This window comes from Festucalex cinctus, chromosome 6 (genome assembly GCF_051991245.1).
Source record: "Festucalex cinctus isolate MCC-2025b chromosome 6, RoL_Fcin_1.0, whole genome shotgun sequence".
Classification (NCBI taxonomy): Eukaryota; Metazoa; Chordata; class Actinopteri; order Syngnathiformes; family Syngnathidae; genus Festucalex; species Festucalex cinctus.
In genome coordinates this window covers 24,282,004-24,305,978 of record NC_135416.1, presented here as the reverse complement: position 1 = coordinate 24,305,978, position 23,975 = coordinate 24,282,004, and the positions used below count along the sequence as shown (strand labels likewise).

General features: G+C 39.3%; 1 protein-coding gene across 9 annotated transcripts in view; it reads left to right on the top strand.

Moving 5' to 3' along the window:
• The window catches only part of sh3pxd2aa (SH3 and PX domains 2Aa), a 143,140-nt gene that overhangs the window by 99,694 nt on the left and 19,471 nt on the right, over positions 1-23,975 (top strand). For 6 of the 9 annotated variants that reach the window (XM_077524146.1, XM_077524145.1, XM_077524144.1 and 3 more), the window contains 3 exons: positions 3,964-4,092; positions 20,239-20,352; positions 22,099-22,182. In XM_077524146.1, the coding sequence (XP_077380272.1) occupies positions 3,964-4,092; positions 20,239-20,352; positions 22,099-22,182 (327 nt within the window). The remainder of the gene's footprint in view (positions 1-3,963; positions 4,093-20,238; positions 20,353-22,098; positions 22,183-23,975) is intronic. The other 3 variants (XM_077524149.1, XM_077524151.1, XM_077524147.1) reach the window with 1 other exon arrangement.

Genomic DNA, 23,975 nt, shown 5'->3' with positions numbered 1-23,975 from the left:
AAATAAGATTGTTTTTACAGTGTTGTCTGTACATAAAATGCTAAGCAAAACAGTTTTCAAAATACCTTTTAGCCATTTCTAAATATGTCAAAGTGGTATGCTTCTCATAGATATGGAATTATTGATGAGCCATCCACCTGGCTGGAAAAAAAGAGTGCATGTCATGTGTGAATGAGTCATTATGGGAGAGATTTTACGATAAGGAAGCATTTTGGATAAAATGTGAAACCAGCCACGAAGAAGTCTAACTGGCCAGTGGCCACCGGTTTGTTGATTACCTTGACCTGGATTCTAAGGGTTATACTCGGTCGGGGTTAACAATTTGTTTTGTCAATGATTCAATTCCTGTCATGATTCATAGTTTCCAATTAAATTCAATACAAAAAGTTATTGGTTCATTCAGAATGATACAATCCAAAATGATTCAGTGGCTTCAAATCGATTCAGTAACTTTTACATCAAAATGTCAGCCATTGTGACTGTGAAATAAACACTTGAATTCTGGACAGTGCATGTTAAAACTCCCTAGATTCCCAATGTTTCTTGTAAGGGTATAATTAACTATGGTCATTAAATGTAAAGATTTTCCTGATGTACTTTGCAACAAGACAAAGGGGAAAACATTGGCCATTGGCCATTTTTACAAATTACTGACCATTCTAAACTGTTGGAAATAACTTGCTATCTTTGATCATACAATGTAAAAGGCTCAACAAACATCTCACTCTCACTTTTTTTTTTTCCTGAAAAGTGCTGGTTTTGGTTTTGGAAGGATTCTAACCTATTATTTTATTTATTGGTTTGGCAAGTTTGTTTTCCTGGGAAAGTGCTGCTTAATTTGCTTTATAAGGAGGTCCTTAGTAAAAAAAAAAAATGCCTCCAATGTAAGAGGTTCCTGGATCCAAAAACTTCAAGAATCTCCATTCTAAATAGTCAAATACTAACTCTTTGACCGCCAAAAACGTTTAATAACGATCAGTAAAATCACAACGTATGCCGCCATAAACGTTAAAATTACGTCATCTAAGTTTTTTATTTCTTTATTTATTTTTTCCTCAGTGCAACGTCTAAGTGCAGCGCTGCCTGGTCAATGGGTTGTGGAATCAAAACACTCTATGGCCAGCAGATGGAAGCATTGTATCTTTTTGTGAACGATCAAAGCCTTTGTCAAATTAAAGTTGTTGTTTTTTTGTTTTTTTTTTCATAACGTGTGGCAGTAAAAGAGCTAAAACAACCACAGTGTTGCCATGAGAAAAATCTTTAAGGAATAGTGGTAATACATAGATTAGGGGTGTCCAAACTTGGTCATTTAAGGGCCACATACAGAAAATCAGAAGGACGCAAGGGCCACATAATGTTATGAAGAGAAATTGTGTTTAGTGCTAAAAAATTGTCAAATAATTTATTTGTGCTTTTGCATATTTAGAAAAATGTGACAGTATATAAACCAATTTATTTGTAATATGGCAGTAGGGGGGCGGCACGGTGGACGAGTGGTTAGCACGTCCGCCTCCCAGTTCTGAGGACTCCGGTTCGAGTCCAGGCTCCGGCCTTCCTGGGTGGAGTTTGCATGTTCTCCCCGTGCCCGCGTGGGTCTTCTCCGGGTACTCCGGTCTCCTCCCACATTCCAAAGACATGCATGGCAGGTTAATTGGGCGCTCCGAATTGTCCCTAGGTGTGCTTGTGAGTGTGGATGGTTGTTCGTCTCTGTGTGCCCTGCGATTGGCTGGCAACCAGTCCAGGGTGTCCCCCGCCTACTGCCCAGAGCCAGCTGAGATAGGCGCCAGCACCCCCCGCAACCCTTGTGAGGAATAAGCGGTCAAAAAAAGGATGGATGGATGGATGGATGGATGGATGGATGGATGGTAGTAGTATTATAGTTTTGGAATTTTTCATTTTAGTTAGTTTTTATTAGTTTTCAGGGTGGTTCTGTTAGTTTTTATTAGTTTAGTTCTTTTTTTAATGTGCACATTACAATTACTTGTGCACAATATTTAAAAAACACCATGGGAGCAACGTCATCTGAAGGTGCTTTTCTAATTGCTGCTGCTAGATGACATCACTTCTGTGTGACATACTTTCAAACGTTGTTATTCCGGTTTATATCAAAATAAATGTACTAAAAATCACATTTAAAATCATCGCCAAAGGCTCATGCAATAAATTAATTACCAAAGACTAAAACGAAAGACGGTTGCTATAATTATAGTTATTTTTACTGTTTTGTAAACATAAAATGTAGTTTCAGTTAGTTTTCGTTTTTTAAAAAGTATTTTAGTTTTAATTTTATTTTGTTAACAATATTGTTTTTTGAATTTTAGCTTTTTCATTAGTTTTAGTTAACTAAAATAACCTTTAATGGCACCTGTGTTTCGATACCCTCCCATCTTACTTTGACCAGCTCCAAACATTTTTGTTTTTATTTTATTTGAACTTTATTTGAGTCAAATGCCATTTTTAGCATATGTCGCGGGCCACTGAAAGATGGAAGGCGGGCCGCAAATGGCCCCTGGGCTATAGTTGGACATAGAGAGTAAACAAATGGACAAACCTGCTCTTTTAACACAACGTGAGGCTCAAAATCAGCATCCAGTAGTTGGCGATGCGACTCGTTCTCTTTTGTCCAACAAAGTTTGCTCCCCCATACTCTTCTTTTCTCAAAGACTACACATACCGGTATATTTATTTGATGGCCTAACTTGGTTGCACTTTCAGCAATGCTCTCAGAATTTCTACTTGACACATTTTCACACGATAATCAAAATGCTTGAAAGCAAGGTAATCTAAGCTCATTTGAAAGGCTTTGACAAGGCGAATCACACACGCTTTCATATATAGTCTGCCATGTATGAATCGTATGTGTGATTTCATAGTCGCAAAATAATTCCTTGAGCACAATGATGTATTTGGATCGTAGGAATATAAATCTCTACAATCTCTGTGCATATAATTGAATGTATCATTTTACGCTTAGATCATATAGAGAAATACTGATTTGAATACAATGATCAGCTACTCCACATCTTACAGAGGTGCTCAACAAACATCAGCATAGCCTCCTGTGAATTTCATGGTTTCAGTTTGTGAAGTCGTTTAGACATGTAAACAACTCCCGGTAGGCTCTTTCAATATAACCCTCATCACTACACCAGACCCACCAAATAAAATTATTGTTGCTAAAAAACAGGGCTTATTGATTTTGATGTTGATTTCAAAACTCCCTGAATCATTTGGATTGTCGTTGACACACTCTAGTGCCATACATAATGCATACATACTTTATGCTGTATACACTTGTAGTGAAAAAGTGAGCAATCACGAAGAAGTCTAAAACAAACAAATGGAGAAAGTGTTTCTTTTGTTTCATATAAACTCATACCCAGTCTCTTTCTGTGTTCCTCTCCTGCAGTCCTCTCATCTGTTTCTATTTAAGGCCAGCATTGTCGACTAACATGATTGGTGTGTTCGCCCCCCTCCCAGTCAGGGACTGGCTTCTGACGGCAGAAGAGGGGAGGCCTTTCCTCACAACCACACTGTTGATTTTCCATTCGCTAGCCAGCCTTACCCTCAAACCGTTTTGCGGCTTTCCTTTCATTTTGTCCTCTTTATTTTAGTTTAGACCTTAATTTGGGTCCAGGCCTAAGCCCACTTCAGGTGCAAGATGCAACGTCTACAAACAACCTTGTTGGGTTTGCTCTTGTCATTTTGATCCCCCCTGATGTATCTCAGTGCTTCGCAATTGGCCGGCGGTCGCATCAGCTATATGGCTGGAGGTTTGGAACTATGCAGTCCAATCGACGGCTCATCTTGCGCTCGGCCAGGGAGGGAACGCGGTGACAGAGTGCAGGGGTCGGCTGATGGCAGCATACCGGGTGCACAGAGGCAGGAGCGCAGTTGGAAGCAGCGGGTGTTCGCCGAGTGTCAAAGCGGGAAGGTGGTTGACAGCGTGTTTCTTCCACTCAGGGATTGACAGTTTGGAGCCAATGGTACTGGAGCAGTATGTGGCTGTGGCCAACTACGAGAGACAGGAGAACTCTGAGATCAGCCTCAAGGCTGGTGAGACAGTGGACGTGATTGAGAAGAGCGAAAGTGGTGAGTACACTGATTTTACTGTACTTATACCTACTGTCGTTGGCTGTGTTTATGTGAAGTTTCGCATGCTTAATGTTGAGTGGTTGACAGTTTAGTTTGCTTCTTTCTTTACTCTAAAACTACGGACCTGCTATTTTGGCAGTGCTTGGAGATTCAATGCTGTCAATACACAATATTGCAACATATTTTTTTGTAATCATAGACTAGTGGTGCTAAACACCCAAATAGTCAAAACGCTTTACACCACCGGTCATAAAACACATTTAAGGATTGGTTCGTGGGGCAGAAGACATTTGTTCTTCTCAAGTGTTTCATTCTCCATTGTAAAGGTCAATGCATCCAAAACCTATTAGTGTTTTTTAGTAATCCCAGTTTCAAACGGTACAGAAGCTTGTCTAAACCAAGATTACTCAGCGATTTATATTCTATACTATATGTCGGGGTTAGGGAGAGCCACTGTCCTGCATGATTTCCATGTCTCCCTCCACCATCACACCTGATTCGATGAACAGGCTTCTACAGAGCTTGCTGATTAGCTGATCATTTGAGCCAGCTGAGTTGGAGGAGGGAGACATCGAAAACCCGAGGACCAGGGTTCCCATTCCTGCTGTTTGTGTGGCATATACTCAGCTTCTGTAGAAATATTTTAAACTGGACGGGAGATGTGTGAATGCTTCCGGTGGTATTGCAGTGTAGTCAGTTTTTTTTTTTTTTTTTTTTTTTTTTTTTATCAGATTATTCAGGTGAGATTGCTCTGAATCGACTGCACCAAAGTTAAACATAAACGTGTCGTAGCTTAGATACAGCCTAACTGTGGGCTTTCTTTTACAGGGTGACACAAAAAAGAGGAACTTTTTAGCAGTCCAATAAAACCAAGTGTGATGGAAGAAAAACATTTTATTCATAGTAATTCAAACCTTAAAATATGCCATTTAAAAACCAATGATGGAATGTTTTTAATTAAGTCCTGTAGATGGCGTTCTCCTGTACGAATGCATTCTTGAAATCGCTTTTGAAATTCCTTTTTGACCACTGCAACATCTCAGCTGGGATTCCATCATTGTTTCTTAAATGGCATGTTTTGAGGTTTCAATTACTATGAATAAAATATTTTTCGTCCATCAATCTTAGTTTGATTGGATTGTTAATAAGTTAATAAATTAATTAATTAATTTATTTTTGTCCCCCAGTATATTCAACTTGTTCCATTGACTCAACTGCAAACTATTTCCAAACTACTGCTGCTGTTTTATTTTCCTGACAAGATGCTCTATTTCTACCAAGTTAGTACTGGAAAAAATAAGGCATTCAGCAGACATTGCTCTGAGTACAAGGAAGCAGAGCGGTGTAAGCTCTGTGACTTGCTGTAATGTCTGTTCTACACTGTAGGCTTTTTACAGACATATGAATAAAATTCACACTACATGGCATCAAATGAGAAGTCTGTTAATTAGAATTTCAGGTGCTACACGTGGCGTCACTGTGTCACCATATTGCGCAGGTTGTTGTTCCGGATTATAGCGCTTGTCAGAGAAGATTGCACATCATTTTATAGGTGTATTCCCATGGGTTGGTTCGCTGCCAGTGATTGTACCAGACACTATGACAACATTGTTTGGTGCCTGTTGCAGGTCATACTTGGTTTCAGCTGGTTATATCTTAAATATGTACCCCACTGTGAGATGTATGACCATTTCCGTTTTTAAAAAATTTAATTCTAGTTTTATAGGAGTGTCACAACAGTAAATCAAAAATCTAAATGAGATTATCCATTGTTTAATTCTCATAATTTTCCCGATTAGAACCCCTCCTTTTTCAGATCCTTTGGTTTCTACTCCAAACATTGTGAGTCATTTGTGTATTTTTGCTGGAGCTTAGTGCTGTTTAAATGAGAGCAAAGCGTAATACACAAAATTGCATTGACCACATATGTGTTCTTGGTGTTGTTAATCATTCTTCCTTAAGTCAACTTCTTAACCCTCGTGCCTTGAAACCAGTGTTACCTTCGAAGTGTATATTTTAGCCAAATAAGTAATTCTACTTTGAGGTGTGATAACTAAGTCAATTTTTAACATATTTTTTTTATTTCAACCACTCAAAATGTTCATTGGCATCAAAACTATCCATACATATGAAGTTTTATTTTTTATTTTTTATGTATTCCCCCCTCTTAGGACAATACAAGCCCAAAGAATGGACTATGAAGAAAACGAACTGTGCTGTATACATGTATAAAAAATAAATAAAAAATTAATACTTCATATGACATAATTAGAGCTTCGAATAAGGCAATAAGTTACAACAACAATTTTGTCAATGCATGCCAAATTTTTTGACAATGGCAATTTAACTCCGAAAAATCGCCTCGCGATTATTTTAGCCAAATAAGTAATTCTACTTTGAGGTGTGATAACTAAGTCAATATTTAATATATTTTTATATTTAAACCACTCAAAATGTTCATTGGCATCAGAACTATCCATACATATGAAGTTTTTTTTTTATTTTTATGTATTCCCCCCTCTTAGGACAATACAAGCCCAAAGAATGGACTATGAAGAAAACGAACTGTGCTGTATACATGTATAATAAATTAATACTTCATATGACATAATTAGAGCTTCGAATAAGGCAATAAGTTATAACAACAATTTTTTCAATGCATGCCAAATTTTTTGACAATGGCAATTTAACTCAGAAAAATCCCCTCGCGAATATTTTAGCCAAATAAGTAATTCTACTTTGAGGTGTGATAACTAAGTCAATATTTAATATTTTTTTATATTTCAACCACTCAAAATGTTCATTGGCATCAGAACTATCCATACATATGAAGTTTTTTTTTTTTTTTTTTTTCTTTAATGTATTCCCCCCTTTTAGGACAATACAAGCCCAAAGAATGGACTATGAAGAAAACTAACTGTGCTGTATACATGTATAAAAAATAAATAAAAAATTAATATTTCATATGACATAATTAGAGCTTTGAATAAGGCAATAAGTTAGAACAACAATTTTTTCAATGCATGTCAAATTTTTTGACAATGGCAATTTAACTCATAAAAATCTCCTCGCGATTATTTTAGCCAAATCAGTAATTCTACTTTGAGGTGTGATAACTAAGTCATTTTTTAATATTTTTTTTCTTTCAACCACCCAAAATGTTCATTGGCATCAGAACTACCGTTGGGAAGCTGCACGTCCCCCGCGACTTTCAGGGACGTGCTCATATGTTCGTTTATGTTTATTTTGTAGAAGTACTTACTTGCCAACTTGCATTTGCAGCTTTTTGTGTCTCCGATCGCCGTTCTTTTACTTAGATCCAGGAAGCTCATGCCTCTTGCACGTTAACCAAATGTGTTGTGAATACAAACTAGCCGAATAAAAATCGAAGCTTAGCACTTTCACACGTAGAAATGCAACGGCCAGATAAGATAACCGACGAGGAATTCATCTCGACAACCGTTACATGTTACACTTCATAAGTTGCAAAAAAAAAACGTTTTTTTTGTTTTGTCTTATCCCTTCTGCTTATTGTTTTCACCGATCCATGCTCCTTGCCATGTTTTGAAGAATGCACGAAGGGAAATACGTCACCTCCACGTTGGACGCACGTTTGGCCACAATGGCACGCCTCCCCCCTGCAGGCGCTCCGGAGCAAATAGCAATGGTCGACTGAAGTTCAAAATGGATGATCGAACTGCGCATGCGTGTGGAATATGCACGCTATCAATTCTAAAGTTCTAAAGTGAAGAAAGAGAAAAAAATATAAATAACAGCCTTCACACACTGAGGAAAACCGCTGTATTGCAACGACGCCCCCCTCTAACAGTGGCTCATTTTGGGGACACAACAACGACAAACAGCATTGCCATTCGACCCCTCCCACTAGGGAACGTGCCTCCCACGTCCATGCAGACAAACAAACAACATATCCCAACACGAAACATAAGTCAATAGCTCGCAATACCTTTTTCTGCACAAAAATATAGGTGGCGCGCATGTACGCGCATCCACGAACACGCACGCGCGCCCACTAACGTGCACGCGCATCCACTAACATCCTGTCGAATGCACAATCAGTAAAAAGCACGAAGAAATAAGTCTGTGTGGAATATGGCGTGCTGGAAACAGTGCGGTGTTTGCAAGGAAAATCATTAATTGGCCTCTACCGCCACCTGGTGGATTTGGGGTGCGAAATCTTTCTCATGGCCATGGCACCGTCGAGGAATGTCCATAGAAGGATTTCATGCAGAAATCACGGAAATTGCAATAAAATACATGCAGTGTCCAATCGGTCCAAAAATGTCACTTATAATGTACATTAATGTTACGCGGCTGGCTAACGTATCTTCCAGGGATATAAAATGAGTAATCTCCCTCATGCAATGGCTGAGAAATGTCGGCACACTCGCATTTTGACGGTCCCCCAGTTTTCCAAAGCCGTGGCTCATTTTTTTTTTTTTTTTTTTTTTTTTTTTTTTTTTTTTTTTTGTGTTTTCCCCCAGCACAATCAACTCCCAATTTACATATTTGGTAACACAATGGCACGAGGGTTTTAAAGATTCTATTATGTTTTGTGGGTAATTGTCCTATGGCTGTTACATAGGGTACAAAAAATATCACATCTGAAAGATGACCAATAACTCTGCAGATAATATAGCCTATATACACAAGCGCAAAGTTTGATTCTGAGTCTCCTTATTGTTCGGTGATGTTTGAAGAACACCAAAGCGGTCTCCAATGTTTCTGTCTTGACTCTTATGAGAGGACAGAAGATTGACAGAATAAAGCAGCTGCACATGGAAATTGCTGCAATGATGTGGCTTCGTCTGGGAAGTTAATGTATTCTCAAGGATGACTTCAACGATGGAGGCATCATATTTCTTTCTCTCTTTTAGTTTCCTTCTGTAAGAGTTTTTAAATGTGAGGTTGTCCTTGCTAGTCTGATCTCTGGCAAAAGTTTTCATTCATTTACGTACTTCCCATGTCATGCACTTTGTTTTCAGACAATAGATGCAACGATGCAAATCACAAGAGCCACATTATACATATGAAAAGTGAGCACTGATTTACAGGCATCATAAGTGAACACAAGTGCTTTAGTGATTTTCTGGAAATTGGAGTAACAGTGACGATGACGAGTGGATGACAATGTCAAAACAAAGATCTTGCATAACAGGCATTTTCCTCTTGCAGGACAAGCAGTGTTTTAATCCATGTACACGGTCTTCCTTTGCAGCCTGTCTGAGAGCTTACTTTCTTCAAAAACATGTTATTAGTAGGAGTGACATGTTATCTTTGAAGCAGCTCTAGGCAATGCAAAATATATTTGTACCACAATCCAGATTTTTACTGCTTTGTTCAATGCCGATTAGCATCACACGTCGGATGAACAGCTCAATCTTGCTTTGTGACAAAAAGCCTCAGCTGCTTCATTCCACAGTGTCAACAAGCGCTTACAACACAGTGAAAGAATGAACCTGGAACTGTGGGTGAAGAGGAAAGTCTGCTTATGTGGCTCCTCCTGAGTCAATTGTATTGTGCAATTTATGAGGTGCTGTACAAAAAAAATATACCGATTTATGAATCATCTTGAGCGAAAGCTTTTTACTTTCTACACATGTTCTGGCGAGACATTGTCCCAGTTTTCCTCTTTCTTGGCATGAGAAATATAGAAAAATGTCTGGCAGGAGGAATTCGGCAGAATAGATAGATTAGTTGGTGGGTTGACCTGCTGTTGCTTTATTAGCTGATATCAACTCGCATTTGTAAGTGAATGGGTGCGGGGAGCGGTGCTTGCCACTTGTGAAAATAATTTCCCAAAAGGTTCACTGTCTCATCTCTTGGTACATATGAAATTGTAAATAAGGTTAGGTCTAGTTGTAAAACACAAGATGTGAGTAGTGTATATTATGTACTGTATATTTGTCTTGTAGCTTGTAGCTTTGTTTTTATTTATTTTTTTCTATCATGTTTACTGTTTTCTTTTAGTGTTTAAATGTTTTCATTTGGTAGTTATTAAATTTTTAGCTCCAGTGTTTTCTCATGGGGGAGCCTCCACAGTGGGAGGGATGGCTGGTCTTCATCCATCTCACTGTGGATTAACTCCTCCTGGGTGCCTTTCCTTACAGGGTACTTCTGTGCCCCGCCATGTTGTGGTTTTCACGTGTTTGTTGGGTTTTGGGTGTGTCTGTTGGTACGATCATTTTCTTTTTTTATTGTATTATGGATGTCAAGCACTTTGAGTTGCATTTTGAATGTATGAAAGGTGCTATATAAATAAAGTTGATTGATTGATTGATTGTGGCAGGTGTCTGTGTCAGCTGAAACTGAAAAAGGATTGTTTGTTTGTGCGAAACATTGACGGGCTATGATTTGCTATGTTGCCACATCATACTATGTCAAACTTTTCAAAGGTTTGGCTTTTAACCACAGGCGTTTCAACAGGTGGAGATGAGCTCATTTACTTGCCGGTTGAGTAGAAGCACCTGTGGCTAAAACACCTGGGGCCTCGTTGATAAAGATCGTGTACGAACTAAATAAGTCCAAAACTTTATGTATGAACTGTTCTTTGCCAAAGATGGTATTTATAGAAAACAAACGTAACATGAAACTTTACGCACCGCCACGTCTAGTACCGTACGCAGTCCATACATTCTGTAGATATGGGAAAACAGTGACTCACACAGATTTGTGGTGTATTTCCATTCGTCAAATGCATTTATGCTGGATGTTGGGTCACATTATTGTTTGTTTCACTCCAGACTTGGTCCGTCGTCACAAGCACACCGCGGGGCAGAAAGCATGCCCATCTTCTCTCATTGATCACCTATCTTGAAAAAGCCTCATGCAACAAATCATATTAATGACAACTAATGTGGACATGTAGTGCACGCATTACAACATAGCGCCGCACAACAATATGTGCCTACAGTAATTTCACCCGCCCGCCGGCACAAAAGTCATCACAGTATAAGCATTTAGGGTAAATAAAACTATTATATTGACACAAGACAATAGGATAGAAATGAGCTGAAAAATACAGTCTGGTACAAGCATCTTTGCTGTTCAGCTTGATGTAATTGTAGGCTTTTTTTTTGCAGCTTGATGTAATTGTAGGCTTTTTTTGTCCTGCAAATAAATAAATGAAAAAAAATAAGTCAGAAACGTTCATAATATAATCCACACAGCCGTGATGATGTTGGATGTAGATCCATAAAAAACACATTGGGAAAATTAATAAATACTAATAATAACAATGTGTGCCCTGCGATTGGTTGGCAACTAGTCCAGAGTGTCCCCCGCCTACTGCCCAGAGCCAGCTGAGATAGGCGCCAGCACCCCCCGCGACCCTTGTGAGGAATAAGCGGTCAAGAAAATGGATGGATGGATGGATAATAATAACAACAATGATTGGGCCTATTGATCACCCAATTTTTGCCTCTGCAGTAAAATTATTAACAATAAATTATTATTAGCAATAAATTATTTTTTTATGCTTACCTTTGTATAAGGCCCCCCCCCCCCTTTTTTTTAAATTGCTTTTAAAAAGAAATGTTCTGTGTTCTGATTATTTCCCTGTTGTGCTTACTTTGCAGAAAGGCAATGTGTTATTCTGAAAAGCGGGTCCTGCATTACACTCGAGAGTTTTGTCCTAGTTAGAGGCTGAAATAATAGCTTGTGGGTCTTCCCTTGTGACATATTTCTGTCAATTGTCATTGGCAAAGATGAGCAAGGAACAAGTTGACGATCCTCAAATGGGAAGGGAAGTCAGAGTAATGCTCCAGCCAAACATTACTCTTCTATGTTCCTTTCCAAAGGCTTTTTAGGAAAACTCTCTCTCTATTAGCATGGCCTACATTTATTGTTTCCTGAAAATGCCCTTCGATGAAAGCTTCTCTCAAAGCCATTGATATTACTGTATAAAAGTATGTTAAGTTTGTTTTTCTGTGTGTGCTCAGTCACCGAAAGGGGGAAAATCATACAGCAATTACCTGGCAAGACACACTGGATCATATAATAATAATAATAATAATAATAATAATAGTAATAATAATAATAATGATAATGCATTATATTTAAATGAGCCTTTCTTGGCACTCAAGGACACCATGTACAGTATGTTAAGAGAGGACAAAAAAAGTGACATTTAAGTAGGGTATGCAGTTTTAAACAGGTGTGTTTTGAGTTGAGCTTTAAATTGTGAAAAAGAGTCAATGTTTCTGAGGTGGTAATGAGTTCCAGAGGCGGGGAGCGCAGCGGCTGAATGCTCTGCTCCCCGTGGTGGTAAGACGAGCGGAGGGGAGAGTCAGGTGAATGGAGGAGGATGATCTGAGAGTGCGGGAGGGAGTATGTACTTGCAGAAGATCAGATAGATACGGGGGGCAAGGTTGCGGATGGCCTTGAATGCAAGCAGGAGGATTTTGAATTGGATGTGAGTCTTAACCGGGAGCCAGTGAAGCTGATGGAGGACCGGGAGGTTGTGTTGGGTGGAGGGAATGCGGGTTACGATACGGGCAGCTATTTTCTGGACCAACTGGAGTTAATGGAGATATTTCTGAGGGAAGCCAAAAAGGAGAGAATTGCAATAGTTTGCAATAGACGGGAGGTGACAAGACTGTGGACCAGGATGGCAGCAGTGTGGGTGTCATGACTCGAGTCATGCAGGAGGTATGTTTGAGTTTTGTCTCGAGTCATGCAGGAGTAATGTTTGGGTCTTGTCTCATGTCTGGGGTCACGCCTGGGTTAGGTTTGAGTTCATAACCTGTTAATCTAGTTTCAACTAATTTTAGGCTGTGTGATGTTTGTTATATGATGTTTGGAACTCTCTGTAAGAACTACGTGGAATCTTTAATCGCGTTACTGAAGAATCCTTTATGCTATATGATGTTTATTGATGTCAAGAACTATCTGTAATTACTGGGTTAACAGTCAATCAAAGAATTCCATGTCAGTACTGGTACTCACATGTCTAGCCACAAGCAATGAGATTGATTGACTGTCTATATAAGGGTCTGAGAATTGTGTGTTTTGCCGGATTATTGATCACTATCCTCTGTGCTACTTCGCAGCCCAAGGGGGCTTGGCGTGTCATGATTCTGGATGCATTCTCGTTGTTATTCGTTTAGTCGAGTTATGTGAATAAATAGTTAAAACCTTATTTGTGTCTGGGTTTTGGGATCCAACCCTTCAGCACACAACAGTGGGGAGTCAGAGATGGCCGAAGACGGTTGATGTTGCATAGGTGGAAGTATGTGGACCAGGTAATGTTATTGATGTGGGATTGAAAAGATAGTGTGCTGTAAAAACTGGCTGTTTTTGAGAGGGTGGTTTTGGTCCCGACTTGAGTTGGATGAACTGAGTGCAGCAGGAGAGGTAAGATGAAAACCAGTTCAACTTGGTGTGGGTGATGCCAATGGAAGAGTGTCATGACTGGGTCATGCCAGGGTTAAGATTGGGTCATGCAAGGGTTAGGTTCGGGTCATGACAGTGAGGTCAAGTGTCTGTTTTGAACTGATGTAACTGGCATCTAGTTTCAACTGGTCTTAAGCTATGTGATGTCAAGAATCTTTAATCTCTTTATCTGGTCAACAGCCAATCAGATAATTCCATGTCAGTCTTGTTACTCACATGTCTAGCCACAGCCAATCTGATTGATTGACTGTCTATATAAGGGTCTGAGAATTGTGTGTGTTTTGCCGGATTATTGTTATATTCACTGTCTATACAAGCCTAACTGAGAAGTGTGTGTTTTGTTGGAATATTCCTCTGTCCAGCTGGCCACCTGCTCCTCCTTTCCTCGTGACTTCCCGTTGTTTCTGGTCAAGTCAAGTTAGTTCCACGCCTTTTGATGTTATGTGAATAAAGTGTTAAGACTTATTTGTGGGTCCAAATCCAGAACATAACAAAAAGAGCCTGTGGAGAAGGATGGTGTGACTGATGGTATCGAGGGCCGCGCTCAGGTCAAGAAGGATGGGGATGGTGAAGAGTCCAGAGTCGGCTGTCATGAGAAGGTTTGTTTTGGGGCTATGGAGTGGGCGGAAACCGGACTAGAACTGTTCATACAGTTGATTGGAGGATAAGTGGGAATGGAGTTGAGCGGCAACTGATTTTTCTATTTGGCATCTATTGGCAAGTATTTTGGATATGAAGGGAAGGTTAGAGATAGGATGGTAGTTGTTAAAGTTGGAGGGGTCAGCGCCAGGTTTTTTCAAGATGGGAGTAAGGGTAGCAGTTTTGACTGATATTGGTACAGTTCCAGTGGTAAGGGAGGAGTGAATGATAGCAGAAATAAGGGGCACAACAACACACTAAGCATTTCCAGTGGGAAGGTCATGGGACGCAACAGTTTCCCCTGTCAATGTTTCAACTTACTGGAACCAGGGGTGAAACTGGGCCGGTACTACGCTCCGGTAAAAGATTCGGGATCGGAACGAAGCGGAATGGTGCGTCAGTCCTGAAAATATGATGGCTACGCAACTGTAAATAAAAAAAAAAAAAAAAAAAAAAGTGTTAAATAGCCTGCCAGGCTGTCAGACACGCCTCTAACGTCAGTCTCATAAATAAGTCTGAATCATTCCAGTGTCCTTCCATTGTGTAGCTAAATCGTTTCCACCAATATTTATTATTTTTATTTATTCGTATTCCACGGAGTTCTGTCCACCAGCTCCGTCTCTGTGTATTTGAGTGACGTCATGTCGATGTGTGCATGCGCCCCAAACCAACCACCACGCTCATGAGGACGATGATGCAAATGTTTGTTGACAACGCACAGGAATGATGAAAAAATCAAGGTAACCCAGACTCACAGCAGGGGGAGTCACCCTGCTAGAAGAGACAGCAGGACCCTCCCAACCACATACAAGTACAGACTATGCTGCTAGCCCTGCTGTCTGTGTGGGGTTAAAAAAAAAAAAAAGCAATTCAGGCAAAATAAAATTAATAGCAACATGATCAAAATGGTTATCAATCTAGGCTGCACCTCCTCTCATAAAGTGAAGCAACTCTGTGTCCAAGCATTTAAAAAAAAGTCAATATCTTCAAACTATATTCCTTCTCAATGTACACAATGTAATTTTTTGGCCTTATTTTTGTTAATATATGTTGCTTATTTATATCCTTAAAGTTCTAATGTTATGTTCTAAAGTAGTTAAAATTGAGGTTTTGCATTTCTATGTGAGGGAAAATATTATTCGGAGTTTGGGATTACTAGTGTTTTTGTTAACCACTATTTTGCACATGATTGAAAAATTAAATTCTGAATAAAAATCAGTTTCTTATTTATGGTTTGTTACAATCATGTTGCACAGTAAGTAATACAGTAACTTATGCATGTGTAAGACCTGTTGTGTTTTATTGTGTGTACCGTGTAACTGTACCAAAAGGAGATTTTTTTTGTTTGTTTGTTTTTGGCATGTCGGTGGTTTGCGGAGGAATTAAACCGACATAATAATAATAATAATAATAATAATAATAATAATAATAATCGGTCAGTGAGGGAGTTCCGGCAAGAAATTCTGACCACTTTCACCCCTGACTGGGATGCAATCTGATGTTAAAAAAAATAATTTAAAAAAAATAAATAAATAAAAATAATAATAATAAATAAAATAAATGGGCGGCACGGTGGATGACTGGTTAGCACGTCCGCCTCCCAGTTCTGGGGACTCGGGTTCGAGTCCAGGCTCCGGCCTTCCTGGGTCGAGTTTGCATGTTCTCCCCGTGCCTGCCTGGGTCTTGTCTGGGTACTCCGGTCTCCTCCCACATTCCAAAGACATGCATGGCAGGTTAATTGGGCGCTCTAAATTGTTCCTAGGTGTGCTTGCTAGTGTGGATGGTTGTTCGTCTCTGTGTGCCCTGGGTGTCACCCACCTACTACCCAAAGCCAGCTGAGATAGGCTCCAGCACCCCCTGCGACCCTTGTCAGGAATAAGCGGTCAAGAGAATGGATGGATGGATGAATAAAATAAATAACATCCTTCATTATAAACATGTGATAACCTGGGGTTGTAGTAAAAGGTATTCAATAGTTTGGTGCTGTTACTTTTTGCAGTCAAAATGGTGTGCCGCCCACACTTTTCAGCAAGTCATCTCAACTGAGTTTTACCACATTTCTCAGTGGCCCAAAATTACGAGGAATATGTAAAGTATATATTAATATTCAAGACAATTTCACTATGATTAATACAAGTGTCGTCCGTCAGAACTACATTCCCGCTGTCTGCTGTGTGGCCGAGCCAGCTATCCATATTTACAATCATGCCTGCCTCTCGAGCTGTTAGAACATTGATCCTGCCGGTAATATATGCTTGTCAGCGTTATTTCATTATTGGTTGTGTTTTATGTATTCATAACCCCACTTTTGTTGTATCTACACAATAAATTGGCAATGTCCAATCTTATGTGCAGAACTGTGTTTCAGCTGTGTTTCAGTAATGTAGTGCAGTAAATACAGTTGAGCTGAGTGTCTGCAAGGTTAGCTAAGTCTACCTGTAAATGCACATGAAGTTGTACAGTGAAATTGCAAATAGCTCATTAGAACATAGATCCTTTGATCACTTTGCTGTTACTTGAGTAACCGTAGCAATTATGTTAAAACTCATGACACCATTAAGTAATTCAAGTAAGCAGCAAGTGAACGTTGACGAGTTTGATGTCATTATTTCTGTGTTTTGCATTTATTGGGTGAATTTAACACACCACCTGAGTCAATTTAATTCAAAACTCCAATTAAAGCCCAGCAATACAAAGCATGATAGTCATCCTCTCTGCACTTGCTCATACTAAAAAAAATAGATATCCTTGATTGTTAAATATCCATCCATCAATTTTTACCTGTTTTCATTATGGTCGTGGGTGAGTTTTTAAGCCTATTCCAGCTTTATGCAAGTAAGCCGCATTGTTAACGAATCGAGGATTGGTTCATTTTGAAAACCATTTCCAAGTTATTTGATTCCGAGGAACCATTTATTTGCCTGCCTGCTGTTTCTGCTTATTGATTCCTCTTATGTTGCAAATGAGCAACGACTTAACATGCAAGAAGTGTATTTTGGCAGGATTCGACTGACTTCGATTAACTGTGGCCACTATGCTGCTGTGTCAGCCAGGCAACTACCCAGCTTCTGACACTGGCCCCACTGGAGCCGCCCAAATTTCTGCAACATGGTCACCATTTGGCACATTTTTATTTCTGACAGAAAGACCTCAATCACCGAAACAATCGTAGAGTTGCAGCACATTTTCCACATCAATTATTGAATGTCATGATGCAACCAATGTCATGCCTGGTAATAAAAAAGCAGGCGTGCCATAATGGGCTGATTCACAAAACGTTTCCCAGCCATATGGCTTTTTGTACATTAAACTGATTCAATCACATAATTGCTATGTGAAGACTGTAGAGTGAAAATACTGCATTGCGAGCATGTATTGCATTTTTTCCCCCTATTAGTTATTTACTGCCTTTCGAACGTCTTAATCACTCCTGTAAACACATTCAAGACTATTGACTCAGAAAATGAAACTTACTGCGAACTTGGTGGATGCAAATTTGATTCCCTGTCAGAGTCTTTGCGAACATAAGGTAATGCAAACATTAACCTCAATAATCCAATAATCTAGAAATTGAACTACATAACTCCATGGCTTCACTACTCACGACGGCGCTGCTGGTATTGATTAGGTGACTCACACAAGAACCACACAAACAGAAGACAGTTACATAGTGACAGATTTGTTAATAGTGCACTGGCCAGTGTTGGGAATGTTACTTCATAAAAATAGTAACAATTACTAATTACTTGCTCTAAAAGTAACTAGGTTAGTAATTGAATTACTTCTTAATAAAGGTAACTCATTACCAGTCAAAATAAATACATCTTCACATCATTTTCAAATCTTAAAAATTGTTTTATATCAATTTAGTTTAAACAGTTTTCAAAAGACATTTGAAATGAGTAGAATAGGCAGGTAATTTTGAGAATTGTATTGTGTTGTGGTTAACGGTTATTCAGAGGGGAAACAAGGGGGGTACAATTTTGCAATATATATATATATATATATATATTTATATATATATATATATATATATATATATATATATATATATATATATATATATATCACTTTATATACATATTTTAATCTTGCAGCTGGAATCGACAGTGGGCAGAAACTGTCGGGCCATAAGCGGAAGTTACGTAGCAACCTGAGTACATCCAGCCCCTTCTTTTTTGCTCAGAAACATTAACATCTACGGCACATTTAAAACCGTCAGAAAAATGTAACTCTGTATTTTATATGGAGACAAATGATTGAGGTGAAGCGAAATGTTCCATTAGCGCTGTCGTAATGTGACATCATCGGACGGTGCTTGGGACCCATTCGGATGCAATCTTGCAGGCACGGTTACATAACGCGGCCAATGTTCGTTTGTTGCTCCCGCCACAGGTAAATCTGTATATGTATTAAACACTGCAGCTGTAATGTCTTATTTTAAGAGCCAATCAGGGATACCATTGATCGATCGGTAAATTAAAGACGTTGCGGCCACAAAATTGGCATACAATGCAAAATATCAATCAGATCGGTGTGAAGTCTAATTCATACAATATCCCTTAATCCATCCATCATCTACCGCTTATCTGGGGTCAGGTCACGGGGTCAACAGCGGAGAAGCCCAGACTTGCCGCTCCCCAGCCAATTTGTCGAGCTGCTCCAAGGGGGATCCCAAGGCTTTCCCAGGCCACCCGAGAGACACAGTCCCTCCAGCATGTCCTGGATCATACCCGGGACCTCCTACCCCTGTCGCATGCCTGAGCGAGCTTCTCACCCTATCTCTAAGGGAGAGCCCGGACACTCTGCGGCGGAAACCCATTTTGGCCGCTTGTATCTAAGGTCTTGTTTATTTGGTCACGACTCACAACCCACAGCTCGGGACCATAGATGAGGGTAGGGATGTAGATACATACAGTATATGTGACATGTTTACTTTCACATCATTATCAAGAAAGAATGTGTGTAGAACACCACTTAGCACGTTTAATGCTACCGTCACAATAACCAGCGATCTCTTTCATTTATTCACACCAACAATCATTTTTGTTAGGTCCTGAGGTTGGATCCCAAAAGCGCAGACACAAATAAGATTTAACTCTTTATTCGCATAACATCGAGAGGCGTAGAACAAACTTAACTAGACGAGATACAATGAGAATGCATCGAGAATCACGAGACGCCAAGCCCCCTTGGACTGTGTAGATGCACAGAGGAACAGTGGTAATAATCCGACAAACACACACTTCTCGGTTTGGCTTAAATAGACAGTGAACTGATCAGATTGGCTGTGGCTAGACATGTGGGTAACAGGACTGACATGGAATTATCTGATTGGCTGTTGACCAGAAAAAGAGATGAAAGATTCTTGGCATCACATAGCTCATGACATCACATATCTTAAAACCAGGTGAAACTACATGCCGATTACATCAGTTCAAAACATCAGTTCAAAACGGACACTTGACCTCACGGTCATGACCCAAACATGACACTTGCAAGACCCAAACTTAACCCTGGCATGATCCAGTCATGACAATTTTCTACTACAGGATGAACACCATGTTTAGATATTACGTCCTTTTTTTTTCAACTGCAATACAATTTGCCTTCCTTAGTTTCCCACAGTTTTCAGTTTCTCTAACTTTTACTGGAGGGCTAAAGTAGCGCAAAACAAAAATAAAGGTAGTGAGGGCGTGAAGCAAGTCAATATTTCTTTGATAATTTTGTTGTCAATTCTCATACTTATTTAACCCCGAGACGGAAGCTGATTTTTTATTCATTGGACAACATAAAATGTGGAAATGAATTCATTTTAAAAATCAAAATCATGCTACAGTATTTGTGAATTTGGAAATACTGTGGCCAAGCTTTCATTAAAAATGATTCTGCTTCATGCTGTGTTATGGTGTATCTGTCAGGCTGTAGCAGATCTGCTACTCGGAAACTTGCTGTTGGCTAATGCAAAACGAAACAAGGAACTACTGTCAAATAACCATTTATGCCTCCGTCCATCCTAAATTCGATGAACAAAAGCCAAACTTAGATGGTCATTTCTTACTTTTGTTTTCTTCTTCCATCTCTTTCAAGGTTGGTGGTTTGTCAGCACAGCAGAGGAACAGGGGTGGGTGCCTGCCACATATCTAGACTCCCAAACTGGAACCAGAGACGATTTGGATTTAGGGACCTCCAGGACAGGAGAGGGTATGTGCAAAGAAACAAACACAACACGTTGTGGGATAATCATCATTCTGTTTGCATTGTGACAAATGTGCATCAACATCATTTCAGAATTTCACATTTCAACTTCTGGCTGAGGGCAAGAACGAAAAAAATGCATAGCAAGATAGTACTAATGTGCAATCCCAGCCACATTTCCAGTTGCACATTAGGAACCTTGCAAACTACAGCAGTTGCATCATGGTGAAATGGCTCCTGACCAAAATGTTTTGCACAGTTTTTGGCACTGTAGCAAATGCCTTTCAACTCCCAGGAGGCGGCAAATCTTGCAAGAGGCTCATTTTTATGTGACCTTTTACTCCTTAATGTTTAGTCTGACTGCTGGGATGGACCTTTTCATCATATGCCCCTTCTTGCTCTGAAACTAAAGAAAAGCTATAAATGATGTTCAAAAACATAACTATCGGCACATGTGGTGATGGATGTAAAACATATACATAGTTTATCTACAATACTGTGAAGGATGTATGTCTGTATATAAGTGCTATACTGGCACATGCAACTGTCAAAATTTTTGTTATTAAAATCTTCTACTATTGTGTTTTAGTTACGGAACAATTCTAGCCATATATTTTTTTTTTAATTATGACATAAGATACAAATGTGTTTAAAAAATAATGTAGTTACCTTTTTCATTTGGCTGGGTAATTTTGAGAATTGAGAAATATTACCGTATTTTCCGCACTTATAAGGCGCACCTTCAATGAATGACATATTTTAAAACTTTTTCCATATATAAGGCACTACAGTAGAGGCTGGGGTTACGTTATACATCCATTAGATGATGCTGCGCTAAAGGGAATGTCAACAAAACAGTCAGATAGGTCAGTCAAACTTTATTAATAGATTACAAACCAGCTTTCTGACAACTCCATTCACTCCCAAAATGAATAAACAGCTGTTTTATTATTTTCTCTGAGGTAAAGTATTAGGATTAGCTAGCGTTCCAAGATGGCGGGATCTTCTGAGCATGCGCGTCACTGATCGTCTAGGGTCACCGATAGTCTCTTGTCAGCGAGACCTGTTGCGGCTCAATATTGATCCATATATAAGGCGCACTGGATTATCAGGCGCATGGTCAGCTTTTGAAAAAATTGAAGGCTTTTAGGTGCACCTAATAGTGCGGAAAATACGGTAAATGCCACCATTTAATATGATGAAGTAAGCGGTGGAGCAAAACTCAGAGGAACAAAATCATGTGAATGGGCAATGGCAAAGAATTATGATACATATTATATTCCATTATTTCTCAACAATAGCATGCATCGGTGTATATTTGTTTTTGTTGTGCAACCAAGATAGAAATAGCATTTAGGTTGTGTATTTATGTATGGAATTTTTTTTTGTCCATGTTGAATTTTTAATGTATTCTGCCAATGAAATATGGTCCAAACCAGCTAAATTAGACACTTTTAATCATGTGAAAGGTGATCTAGGTGGACAACAGAGTGGAATGTGCTAATTTTGTTATGAGATTAAATTAGATAACCGTTCTTAGTCCCACCATGCAGAAATTTGCAACATTATTTGCACTGCATAACCAGATTGAATTTTGTGCCTGGCTATATTGGTGAATGTAAAAATTTGACATTTCTGTTGATAACCTCATGATTGGCTGGCAGTTGTTAATTTGCTCACTAACAACACATTTCTTTATTTTTCTTTTTACCCCATCCCCTTTTTGTTGCTCATCATCATCCTCATCATTAGTGACTAAAAGACGCAAGGCCCATCTGAAGAGGCTTGATCGTCGATGGACACTTGGCGGTATTGTCAACCGCCAGCAAAGCAGAGGTGAATTTTCAGACACAGCTGATCCCTCACATGCAAATGCTTTGACAGCTGCACTGAACTGTGTAATTCCATGGAATATACAACCTGTACAACCATCCATCCGTTGTATATCCCGCTTTTCATTAGGGTCGCAGGTGAGTTTATTCCAACTGACTTGGGGCAAGAATTAGGGTTGACCTTGAAATGGTCACCAATCAATCCTAGGGCATAAACAAACAACTGTTCACACTTACATTGACACCAGTGAACAGTTTGGAGTCTTCAATGAACTTTCCGAGAGAACATGCAAACTTCATTCAGTAAGGCCTGAGATGAAAATGGGAACCAGAAACCGAGGCATGCATGCTAATTTATTACCCAACCACCCAGCGACAAACATTATTTTGAGGTTTATCACCAGGTTTGCTCACATCACTGGAGGGATGCTGGTCCATTAAGTTTTAAAAATCCTCTCCAAATCCTTCATATTTGAAGGCTGTTGCTTGGCAACAGATTTTCTACACAGTAAGGTTTGGACACGAGATGGGCTACTGTCTTCTTGACCGTCCATTTTGTTGTCTTGGCCATGTGTTTTGGGACATCTTCAGCGCTCTGGTTGAGGCAACACAGTTGTCTGTAAATATTTTACAGTGTATTGCACCATCCATCTGGCTGTCAATGCACTGATGTTGCCCTCTACATTTTGCAGAGAAATAACATCTTGTAATCTCTATGCCAAAAGGTGGGTTACTTCTTAGGGTCACAGAAATTCCTGCAGGAAGACTGAGAGGGTATCTGAAACCTGTCCTGAAAGAGTCAATCCGAAATGTTAAAAAAACAAAACAAACAAACAAACAAAAAAATTATGTGTAGATGATCACACAGACACCTTTAACCTTTAAAGGGTCAGTCATTGTGCCTACCAATTACCACCAGGAGGAGGACAAACACCTTTTGAGGTCATTTTCTTGAATTCTTCAATTGCTCCACCACTTTTTCCAAATTTCATCCCATGTATCTACTAACTCAGCCCACTATTATTTCTGCTAAACTTAGCATGATGCATATAATTCAAGTTGCTTTGGCAGACCCTACTAATGACTTTCAAGCATTATTTTTGTTTTTATGTCCTACTGTTTTATAATTAAAGCTGTCAAAAATTACATTTTTCAAATCAACTTTTTTATCAACATTTTTTGCCCGCCAAATCTGAAGAGCACCTGTTATGTGTTTATTGTTATGTGGATGTCTTCAATATATATATTTTTTTAATCCACTGCATACTCTCTATTTTTCTAATCAGTTAATTACTTGCATAATTTATAATGGAAACAAAAATGACCCCAATATTTTGCAGATGCTAAGTTGCTAAATGTCAGGGTTACCTGTTTGACATTTATTAAACACGACACAAAAAGGAGAAAAGACACTCAATTCAGGGATCGCGAGGAGAGAGGAGACTGATGCAATTCACTCCTGCACTCTCTGAAGATTCCTCTCCTCACCCGTTCCTATTTTTTTGGTTTTCCACTCCCTTTCAACGCCCCTAGTTACATGGGTGTCCCAACCCTAAAAATGCAAATGCAAGGCATAGTTGGAACACAGTGTACTTGTTTGTCTATGTGTTGTGCATGTGAGTGGAAGATTGCTGAGTACGTGTGGTCAGATTTGATATCATTTCTTAACAGAAAAAAGGCGACCTCAGCAGTCTGGCTCGATCCATTCTGCTGGGTGAGATGTTGTGGTTCTTCAGCTTTCGAGTCATATTCAAATAGCCAGGCTATGTGAATGTAAGTGGGAACAGAGCAAAGCAG